This window comes from Dermacentor andersoni, chromosome 6, assembly GCF_023375885.2.
Source record: "Dermacentor andersoni chromosome 6, qqDerAnde1_hic_scaffold, whole genome shotgun sequence".
Classification (NCBI taxonomy): Eukaryota; Metazoa; Arthropoda; class Arachnida; order Ixodida; family Ixodidae; genus Dermacentor; species Dermacentor andersoni.
Window position 1 is genome coordinate 130331468 of NC_092819.1, and position 12064 is coordinate 130343531.

At 49.9% G+C, this 12064-nt stretch overlaps 1 protein-coding gene and 1 pseudogene across 1 annotated transcript in view; one reads left to right on the forward strand and one right to left on the reverse strand.

The window, feature by feature from the left end:
• LOC126523305 (uncharacterized) overlaps window positions 1–12064 on the reverse strand; it is a 59636-nt gene that overhangs the window by 9706 nt on the left and 37866 nt on the right. Inside the window, exons 6-7 of the mRNA XM_055066899.2 lie at window positions 9786–9827; window positions 1545–1598 (exon numbers count right to left, since the gene is read on the reverse strand). Of these exons, the coding sequence (XP_054922874.1) occupies window positions 1545–1598; window positions 9786–9827 (96 nt within the window). The remainder of the gene's footprint in view (window positions 1–1544; window positions 1599–9785; window positions 9828–12064) is intronic.
• Window positions 2407–4356, forward strand: LOC140218886 (uncharacterized; annotated as a pseudogene).

Below are 12064 nucleotides of genomic sequence, written 5' to 3' on the forward strand. Positions count from 1 at the left end.
CATACGTCACCCGCTTAAGTCGGGGCTGGCAGAGATCATGGATTCTATACTTTAATAACATCTACCTGTTTAATCAATGACTGATTCACAGCAAACCACAAACTGCATTTAGCCTCAGACAGTCCAATTTATTTGATCAATGTATGATGAATGCATCATAATGACACATACTTAGCCGCCCCCCCCCCCCCCCGCTCCCCCGGAGCTTCCTTTTCTTTTAGCCGTTAGACGAAAATCTCGACTAACTCTGTTTTATAAATTAAATTATGAACTTTCTCACTGAACTGGCTCAATCCTACTTCCGTTGGTGTGCGTTGTCATGTTTTTAGCTTTATCAGCGTTCAATGTTTACACGTGTACATAAATGAACCTACACATATTTCGTTGTTCCGCGTAGCCCTGTAATCCAGCAAAATGTAAAGCGCGATCAACAGCTCATTCTGCTTATTGCTCACAAGTAAACGTCTCAATTTGCTGAGGGTCCGTGTCCCTTCCTCATTTTAACTCTGTTCTCTCCTGTAGTTCCACGGATTACGATTTTACTGAATTTGTTTACTGTTCCTTGTTTTTCACATTTGTTCCCGCCTACTATAGCAAGGTTGTTATCGTACAGTTGCCAAAAATCTTCGTCATGCCTACACGTCAGAGAGAAAAAGAAAGCGAAAGGTTGATGTAACAAAGCCGCCTCAGCCGGCACTATCGCAAGATGCAGGAATAGTGCAGGAGACAATTTTAACGCGATAGTGTTAAGCGTACCGTGTGGCAGAAAATTCCGCGTCGGCTATCGGCGTACAGCGTTGGCCGTCGTTTTGGCAAAACGGTTTTCGAACCACCCATACCCTGGCTCTCCATGTGGCGCAAAGAAGCTACCGAGCTATTTGTATTTCTCGAGCGAAAGTACGCAGAAAAATTGTAGAGTGCGATTACACAGAACCTACAAGCGTGATAGCGCCGGACTGTAATTTGAATATATGAGAAAACATAATTCTAATACGCGAAAACTCAAACAAGCCAGTTTTCTAGCATTTCTACAATTCATAGACCGGTCACGGCGTCCGCCATTTGCGCGCGCCGGCGCGTGAATATCTCGGAGTCCACGAAGCAGCGGGCCCGTTTCCTTGAAACACTTCCAGATGGCGCTCGTCTCCGCCGCATCGCAACCTATGCAAGAGGCCGCGTTTGTATCAGAAAGCCCGCGTACGTGCATAGCGTTCGCCGCGAGCGTTTCCTGGTAAACATTACGGTTACATACGCTGCAGTTGCCGGGAAACGTGAGAAGCAGTCAGAGATCTTTGAATGCCATGGCGTTACACTCTTAAAGGAGAAACTTAATCGTCCTCCCAATTTTAATGCAGTAGCGAGGTGTGGGAAGTACAGCGCGATGCCAGCTGAAAGTGCCAGGGCGAGGCAACCCTGCCGTGAGCAGCAGGATCACAAAGCCATTGAGCCACAGTGATTGGTGTCTTTACCGCAATGCTCATACTTCGCTGCGTCCTCTTTATAGCGAGACAATGCAGAGCACCTTAACGAAAGTATAAGCTCACCTTAACGATGGCCGCTATGACGGTGATGCCCATCCTGGCGTAGAAATACTCCACCTGAGGGCGACACAAGTGCACACGCGTTAGCGCATTGTCAGCGTATCAATCAATCAATCAATCAATCAATCAATCAATCAATCAATCAATCAATCAATCAATCAATCAATCAATCAATCAATCAATCAATCAATCAATCAATCACATATGTGATACCATCCATATTGATGCCAATTTTCAAAAAGCATGAGGAGCTCGCCTGAAGAGCGTGCTTTACCGCACATGTATCCTTTTTGAGAAAAAGCCAACTTCCTGCAAAGCAATTTGCCAAGCTAAAGGCATAGTCGATTTTGCAATCAGCGCTATGTGCACAATTATTGCGTTTTGAGAAATGGAAGATGCAGACGGGGATGTTATGTTGAAGTCACACTCTAGTGCCACCAATAGTCGAGCAAGCATGCAATACAGAGAAGCATACTTGCAAACTAGGAGAGATAAAGACACAAAGACACACAGGAAAGGCAGGGATGTTAACCAGAAAGGCCCGGTTAGCTATTCTGCACTGAGGAAAAGGGAAAACGGATTTAAAGAGAGAAGAAGGGACAAGGATTAGTCAGTAATCGCCATGAAGTAAGCGAGTGAAGTTGACTCCAAGAGAGCGTAAAGCAACACAATAAACCTGCAAATTATGAACCATGCGATGAAGAGAGGAAGAAGAGGAAGATGACTGCGGAAGAGCCGAGCTTCTCATCGGCTCCTTCTATTATGCCAATTAACGCAGTGTTAATTTGTAGTTACCGCGATATAATTGGTACCAAAGTGTGCGCGAAGGTGCGGGGCATCGACCAGTACCAGTTTTGACCAAGCGGTACGTGATTCTCTCGATTTACGAGGACTTTTTCTGTTGCGGTGCGGACTTTTCGCCAAGCCTAACGTAGGCCTCCCACGAGTACGGCCACCGGTGGCGACGGGCCCGGCCGCTAGGGCTAACCCGGCGACGAGTACGACCAAGATGGCATCCGAAATGGAAGTGGCCACGTCAATGGGAGACAACATGGCGTCAGCACCGAGCATCGGCAGTCTCGGCGGGCGCACGTGCATTGAAGTTCACGGAGAGGAGATTACACCGGAAGAAGCCGAAGGCTGGTCGGCGTCCGGCAAGCGCATCAAGCAGATCATGGCCGGCAAGGAAAACGGTGAGTCCGCCGCCATTACTCGCCAGTCTAGACCCAAGACTAGGGCCAGCTTTGCTAAGAGAGTTGCAGCCTCGGTAACGAAAGCGGCGAGGATGCCGACAGACATGCCGAAAGAAGACACCAAGATAGTCGTGAGGCCACGTGGAGGTCTCAACGTAGCGAGAACTGAGGTTTCAATAATTATGTCGGCCGTCATGACGGCGGCTCGAGTAACGAAGGAAGAAGGCAAAGCAGACACCATCTGCACGAACGCGCAGCAAAGCATCATCGTGGTCAGCCCCCCGGACGAGAGGCGTGCCACGCTATACTCTAAGGTCAAAGCCCTTAACATAGGAGGCAGGACATACGAAGTCAGCGTTTACCGAACGGCGCCGGACGGCACGGTCAAGGGAGTCATCCGAGGCATAGCCGTAGACGACTCCCCGGAGGAGATAGCCGAAAACATCGTGAACGCGTGCAACCCCCTAGCGGTGGAGGCGCACAGAATCGGCAATACAACCACGGTGATAGTACTCTTCGCAGGACAGAAAGTACCTAACTACGTCAAGTATGGCTCGATATTAGTCAGGTGCGGGCTTTACCGCAAGCACTTTGACGTGTGCAGGCAATGCGGCAAGGTTGGCCATAGAAGAGACGTATGCCCGAATCCCAACACCAGAGTGTGCTTCGGCTGCGGAATCATGAACCCCAGCGAGGATCACAAACACGAATGCAAGCCCAAGTGCAAGCTCTGCGGGGGACAGCATCCTACGGGCGAGAGGGAATGCAAAAACAAGTACAAGATGCCGTACGTGGTCAAAAAACGGCAATGGGAACGCAAGATGGAAGCCATGCAGCAACAACCGGATCCGGAAAGCTTTCCGCCGCTGCGAGCGCCGTCTGCCAAGATACCCCGCGGGGAATCGAGGGAGCGCGACAGCAGCCGCAAGAGGGACAACAGCAAGGGAGGCAGGAGCGCCAGCCGCCACAGAACGTCGCAGTCGAGGGAGAGAGTTGCCTGGGCCGACGCAGTCAAAGCAAACATGGCAGAGAAGAGACAACCACCAGCGCGAAATGCCGCGAAGAAGATCCAAGAAGAGAACGGGGTGGTAAAAGCCCTGAGAGACGAGAACGAGATGCTAAAGCGGAGAATCGCCGAACAGGACGCAACCATCAAGGAAATCAACGAGAAGCTAATGACATTAATTGGGTTGTAGCAACAGCAGCAGCTACTGCCGAAGCCCGCACAAGAGAGGAAACAAGAAGAGATAACCGAGGACGAACCAGAGGTCGAGGTGGACCCGAGAGCAACGAAAGAGGCGGGACCGGCTCCTAAGAGGAGAGCCATAGAGGGCGCCAAGGAACGAAAGATAATGGAGAGAATCGAAAAACAGGACGACAGACTCGACCGTCTTGAAGCCACCAGCAAGGTAACCAACGAACGCCTCACTACACTCGCGCAAACAGTTCAGCAGATGACAACGAACATACAGAGCACGATCCAGGACATGATGGCGCAGATGCAAGCACAGCTGCAGACGCAGATACAAGCACAAATACAAGGTATGGAAGCACAGATCATCGCCAAACTGCAGCAATCATGGACGGGACAGCACGTACAGCAGCATCCACACCGCCAGTGAGAGACCTCTTGGTCTGGCACTGGAACTGCAACGGCTTTACCGGCAAGAGAGCGGTGCTGCAGCAACACTTGCAGCAACTAACGAGGAAACCAGACGTCATAATGATTCAAGAAACACACAGCGAAGAGACGCCGAGACTACCTGGCTACCGGTCGCACGACAGCCCGCCGAGCAACAGGGACACTCCAAGGGCAAGGGCAGAGGGGTCTGCACCTTCGTTAGGAAAGGGATCATCTTCATGGAACACGAAATGATCGGCAGAAGCGCCATCGAACACTGCACGGTGGAAGTAATCACGGGCAAGAGGAGGAAGGAGAGCACTTTCTTGGTGAACGTCTGCAGCTATCCGTCCCACGGACAACAGAAATTCAAGGCATTCTTCCACAAAGCGACTTCAGTCGCGAGGAGCAATACGCTCGTAGTGTGCGGAGACTAACGCTCCGAGCCAAGACTGGGGCTACCACAGAACGACGGTCAAGGGGAGAGAGCTCATGCAAGACGCCACCGACGCGGGACTGAACCTAATCACGGATCCGGCCTTTCCCACCAGGATCGGCACATCGGTTACGAGAGACACCACTCCGGACCTTACCTTCGTCAAAACCGACGGAGGATCGAGAGAAGCAAAATGGAGAAACACGGGCCAAGAGCTGGGCAGCGATCACTACATCGTGGAGGTCGTCGTACCGCTCGAAGGCCGAGGCAACAGCGGCATAAGGAAGCATCGCATTACGGATTGGGACGCCTTTCGAAAGGCGCTACCCGCGGTGCAACTGGACATTGCGGACATCGAGCAATGGGCGGCCAACGTCGTTGAGACGATGGAAGGAGCCACCAAAGAGCTGGAGATGGACGAACGGATAGACAAGATGGACAGTCGGCTGGCCCACCTGATAGAAGCCAAGCAGTCCATAAAGGCGAGGTGGCAGAAGCGACGAACCAACCGAAGTCTAAGGAAGAAAATCGCCGAGCTCAACAGGCAGATCGAGGTCCACTGCAGGGTGCTATGCACCCAACAGTGGAACGAGGCCTGCAACGAAGCCGACGGACAGATGCACAAGGGCAAGACGTGGAACATGCTGCGGCACCTCCTCGACGAAACCAAGACCAAGGGCCACCAACACAACAACCTGGCCAGAATCCTACACAAGACAATCTGTGAACACGGGGAGGACGAGGTCAAGGGGCGCTTGGACGCCAAGTACCTACCGACCACCCCCACGGAAAGACACCCGGATTACCAAGGCAACGAGAACGAGACGCTAGATCGAGACATCCAGACATGGGAAGTCAGAGTTGCCCTGCAGGATCTCAATGGCAGGTCCGCCACGGGTCCCGATCGAGTGACAAACAGAGCGCTCAAGAACCTCAACGAAGCGGCCATCGAAACGCTCACGAACTTCTACAACAAGTGCTGGCAAGAAGGAAGGCTTCCCAAGCAATGGAAAGCAGCCAAGACGATCCTCATCCCCAAGCCTGGCAAGCCGCCCAACATAGAGAACCTCAGGCCGATCTCACTCACTCCGTGCGTGGGAAAGGTCCTCGAGCACGTTCTCATGAACAGGTGGCAGCGTTACCTGGAAGAATCGGAGCTTTACCCAAATTCCATCATCGGGTTTCGGAAGAAGCTCGGGACGCAAGACGCCATGATCTTACTGAAGAATGAGATCATCGACGATACGACGGGCACCAAGGACAACAGAGCCATACTCGGGCTGGTCTTGCGGAGCGCCTTCGATAAAGTGAGGCACTCGGCTATCCTGGCCCAAGTATCCAGACTAAACATGGGCAGAAGGACATACCAGTACATCAAAGACTTCCTGACGGAACGGACCACCGAAATCTGCGCGGGAGACCTGCAGCTCGAAGAGAAGAAGCTGGGCAGCGTCGGAACTCCGCAGGGCTCGGTGATCTCCCCACTTCTCTTCAACCTCGTGATGATCGGGGTGGCCAACCGGCTAGAAAGAGTAGCGGGAGTCCGACACACCATCTACGCCGACGACGTTACGCTATGGGTACCGGGAGGAAGCGACGGACACATCGAGACAACGCTGCAAGAAGCGGTCAACGCCATCGAGGAGCAGCTGGGCGGGTCTGGACTCGTTTGCTCTCCGGCCAAGTCAGAACTGCTGGTGATTACACCGACAGGAGCGGGCAGGAAAAGAAAGAATATGGAAGTCAAGTACGAGCGGCCCAAGATCACGGTCAAGACAGCGGGAGGACAAGTAATACCGGAGGTCGAGAAGATTCGAGTGCTCGGGCTGCTCATCCAGCGAAACCGAGTCAACGGTGAAACGGTCAACAAGCTCGCGGCCAAAGCGGCCGCGGCAATGAGACTCATCAAGAGGGTGTCCAACAGAAGAGCGGGGATGAAGGAGGAGAGCCTGACTAGGCTCGTTCAATCCTTCGCAGTTAGCCACATAACGTACGTGGCCGCTTTCCACAACTGGAGGCCGAGCGAACGTAACAAGATAGAAGCCATCATACGCAAGGCGTATAAGGCGGCACTCGGCCTCCTCGGGAGCACGAGCACCGAAAAATTCATGGCGCTGGGAGTCCACAACACGCTATACGAAATAGCCGAAGCACAGAGAACGGCGCAACTTGAGCGTGTCTCTGAAACGAGAACCGGAAGAAAGATACTGCGGGACCTTGGCCTCGAGCCGAGGGAAGGCGAGCAGCAGAAAGACGTACCTATACCAAATAGCATCAACAGAAAGCTCAGGGTCTGCCCGATCCCGAGGAACGTGAACCCCGAGCACAACAAGGAGCGGAGGTTGGCGAGGGCCAGGGCTCTCGTGGACCTCCACGCCAGAGAAGAAGGCGCCATCTACGTGGACGCGGCGGAGTATCGAGGGAGCAGCGACGCATACGCGGTGGTGGCTGTCGGGGCATCGACGGGTGCAACGAAGACCGCGGCGAGCGTCCGGACTCGAGAGGCGCACCGGGTGGAGGAGGTGGCCATCGCCTTGGCCGTCTCCGACCCCGGATGCACTACAGTGTTGTGTGACTCTAGAACAGCAGTGAAGAACTACGCCAAGGGTAGGGTATGTAGTGAGGCTGCGCGCATACTGCGCAAGGCCGAAGACATCGGACGCAAAAGCGCTGTGGTGATCAAGTGGTTTCCGGCACACATGGGCAGTGACGTGTCCGAACGCGGGAACGTGAACCACAACGAGACAACTCGGCCGTGCGAGGACTAACCAACCGCGCAGCTGCAAGCACGGCCGACTCGGAGTGTTGGTCGCGGTGCAGTGCCAAGGACAAGATGACCACCTTCAACGAAATAGTGAAGTGGTACAGACTTAACAGACAGACTATGCCGCCACCTCACCCGGGGCTTACCCGGAAGGAGGCAGTGTTATACAGGCAATTACAGACGGGGTCCCTGCTCACCACGGTGCTAGCTAAGCACGTGTGTCCGAGCGTGTACGCGAGTGACGTGTGTAGACTGTGCGCTAAGGAGAGAGCTACCGCGGCTCACATCCTTTGGGACTGTAGTATAAATCCACGAGAAGCCAGCGAGAAGACGACGATCCCGCCGCAGTTAGAGGCTGCAACGAGGAGCAATGACCAAGATACACAACTCAAGGCCGTCCAGTAGGTCTCGGCAGCTCTAGAGCGGCAGCGACCTCGCGAAACCGAGGAGAAGGGGGGCAGCACCCCGAGGAAGGGGGCGGCGGCCCTCTCGGATCCGCGGAAGTAGCGAGGAACCAAGACCTCGAGGAGCACAATGCACGAGACTGACGTATTGGCCGCGTCGCGGTAAAAGCTTGTCCTCCCTGCGTGGAGGGAGCCTAACCAACTCTGCAGGCATTTTCCCTAAAGTTGCTCTCTCTCTCTCTCTCGATAAAGAGAAAAAAACACGAAACACAATACAATATGAAGATTGCTTTAAAGCGGTGTGCACGCTAAACTTGAGCAAGATAGAAGGTTCACAGGAAGAGAAATGCTTGAAGTGATCAACAATGATCGAAACAAGAAAGCCTCAGCCCGGAGCTAACATTTCTTTCTTTCTTTCTTTCTTTCTTTCTTTCTTTCTTTCTTTCTTTCTTTCTTTTTCTTTCTTTCTTTAATTGTGCGTCACATTAGGACGGGAAAGCAGGCGAGGGAACAGCCGTCCGCTAACTGCTTGAAGGGTTTCTCGCCCCCTTTCGAATACTGGCAGAATCGAGAAACGCAATCAATGTATCAACAACAACAAAAATAAGAAATATGTAAAACACAATAGAATACACGTTCTCAACAATGGGTATGAAGAATTACATGGTAAACTTTTTTGAACGACATGAACATAGCTTTTCCTAGGCATTTATTCAACACACACCAAAATATTATGGTTAACTCGCTTAGTTTTGTTTCTTTATGGATTGATGTCGCGTTTCGAGAACTTGTTCAATTCACGAAGAAGCATATCGTTTATCATTTGCGTGCGATGGATGAGCTACAATAAGATGCCTTCGTTTTTTCTGTATTTGCCTGAGGCATACACATGTTCATTAAGGCAAGGCGACCTTGACGAGGACAATTACACACGTCGAAACGTTGGCTAAGAGTTCTGAGACTCGATTTTGACGCCTAATGTTATTGAAGTTTAGGGTTGCATGTTATACACTATTAAAAAGTTGCACCCTTTGGGGCTCATTTTGTCCCACAACAGTAATCATCTATCTTGCCCACATTTCCTTACTTTAACACAGCGTACCCGGTACTTCCAGGTTACGAAGTGCATGCTCGTTATCAGCGTGACAGAGCATTCTCAACAGGAAAGTAGCGAGCGCAGAATTTTCAAGAAAGGAAACGCGAGCAAAGCAGATGAAGGCTATTGTTGCGTGACACGATAAGCCTCAAAGGGTGCAAACCGTTTTAAGAGTAGTATAATCCGCGTACCCCTCGGACCTTACTAGAGAAGACGTAACATTTGTATGATTCAGCTATAACAATTTAATATTCAACAACCTACACTCACGCTTTCAAACTTCAACGTTCTATCAGAAAAAGAAAAAGATTATTGCGTTGTAAAAATTGAGTGTGCGACATCACGGTAATCGTGTGATCCAGATAAACAGCCGAAATCGGCGGTCGGGGGGCCTAATGTCTAAATTTTACTGTTAGGAAAGCCCCATATGTAAGCTTACTTGGGAGGGTCCATGTATTGCACACCTACAGAGCTTTAGTGCGCGGTGCCCACCGGCATACGTTGTGGAATATTTTTGAACCTACGATTGATGACGTCATGAGGAGGACAATTTCTATCGGTAAAAGATTCTAAGTCAATTACGGTTCTCCGATTCTAACATGAAGATAAGTACTGTTCTCTCTCTCGTCATCCATGCTTTGTGAAAGCAATCCTTTAATGTCTGACAAACATGGACAACTACTCGCATTAGGACTACTCGCTTAAGTCAATTATTTTTTTCTAAACTTACCGTTGCAAGTTGAGAGAAAAAGCGGGCAATGGATGTCAGGTCCTGTAAGAAAATACCAGAATGCGTCATTCAGCGTAGAAAAAACAAACAAAAAAGACCTTTTGGAACACTGACTTCACTCCACAACAAGTATTTTCAGCGGCGCTAACTATGATTGAGCTGCCAAAAGATCGACAAGTTCGAAAAGTAGCGGGAAGGAAGGTTGTGCCAACTTTTAGCCAACCCTCGAGCGTAATGGCTGGAGTCATCTCTCACTTCAATACGATAACAGTCACTGACGAGTCGAATCCAGCGTCCCGAGCCTACCACTTGGCTATGGAAAACACACCGAACCTTGGGTGCTGTGAATCGGCTTGAACTATTTGGGGCTCTTTAAAGCACCCAAAAATCTCAATGCGGGGCTGTTCCTGCGTTCAGCCACCCTTCCGAATGCAAGAGCCGATGTCGAGAATCGAACTGGTGACCTTGTAGTGGCACAACCATCACCTACACGACGTCTCAGACAACTACAACGAAAACAAAAACTGAGCCAAACTTGAGCGTTGGCGCTATGTTCAGCCCGCTGCCTCAGAGTTCACCGGTCGATCCTGGCTAGACGTCTGTGTCCTAAAGGGCGTCTGCTGACGTACATAAACCAACTAGGAAGGTGCTCCCTATCTCTCCAGCATTCTATCATGGTCAACAAGAAAACGCTGCAGCCATGGTCAAAACAATGTTGGCCTAGCTTCGACTAATGAGCGGTAAATCTTTAATAACCTAGAACGGCGCTCCGGCCATTCTCAGTAACATTAGGTGCCGTGGCACTAAAATCTATCTTGGTCAATTTGCAGCTTTTTTTTTTTTTTTACAACCGATGAATCGCATTGAAAGTAATAAAAAAGGACAATTGGGTTTTAATATTTTCTTTACAAAAATGAAGACGCTTGTCGCAGTCCAATTGTTAAATCCAGTTGGTAATTGAAAAAAAATGTGGGCACTTGAATAAGATGTTAATAGGAGTAAAGAAATAGCTTGCGGCAAGAGAAAGAACAATGAAGTGCCGAGATCGAAGGCACGTGTCACAAGACTTCGTCGTCTTTGCTGGAATAAACGGCGGCGTAATATGGTGCTCTGGGCTCTTCGAACGTATTGTCCTTCGCCGTACTTGAAGGCTGGTCTACCGAAAAACGAGGTCTTCGGACTTTACATTACAAAAGCTGTAGGACGCAAGCAGAGCCAACCACAAAAGCATTACCTTTATATGGCGAAAACAAGAGAAATATAGTAGCGTGATGGGTTTCTTCGGGCCACCACGAGCTAGCGGCCCTGAGCGGCACGGGGGTGATATATACAATTGTAAAATTGGCAACAGTAGTCTTACAACCTCGTATTCTTTTGTGATGAAGTACAGGCGACGTTTGTTGTGTTAGCGCCATCATCCTACTCCTAAATTACTACGTTCTAAGAAACTTTGTTGATTGAAGATATACTACTTAAAAATGTTACGCATTCAGCAGAAAAGCCGCATGTTTTGATTTATTTATTTATGAGAGGGGAGGGGCACAGTAAGAACACTTAAGAATTTGAGAAGGAGCAACAACAACAAAAAATGATAACAAAAGATCGTAGCACGATGTCACAATATACATGGAATGACAAAGATAGTAACGCACAGGTCATTGCACATACGCGCACAAAAGAAAAAAAAGAATACAAATACAAGAAAAAAACAAATGAGACATCAAAAGAACCTGTTAACTCCTTCACGGAATCTGTCACGGTTAGTAATGCTGGTGGTCGAGACGGGCATTTCATTACAATCACGGCAAGTTTTTCGTAGACATGAATGCGAATATGTTGCGGCGTTTCTTCGAGGAATATGAACTTTGCAATGGTGATAAAGGGGTGAAGAAATGAAAGGAGCAGGCTGTATTCGGCATGATTTAAGTAAGTGACTATGATAATCGACATTTTGGAAAAGGCAGAGGCGAGAGAATATTCCGCGAATGACAAGGGAAGGGAGATTAAGGTTATATTTTTCGTGGCAGTTACACTAGATGTTCGATGGTAGCTCGACAATATGAAATATGCTGAGCGTTTCTGAACTACCTTGAGCTTAAATGTTCCCTGGCCGGAGCCCATACGATGAAGCATATTTCAGCACAGGACGGACGTAAGGGATGCATACTGTTTCTTTAATGACAATGGTGCAAGGAGAAAAAGCTACGTTTTAGTAACCGAGCTAGCGATTGGATTTGGACGTCACGTAGTCAATGTCATCAGCCCATGACAGAGTTTGT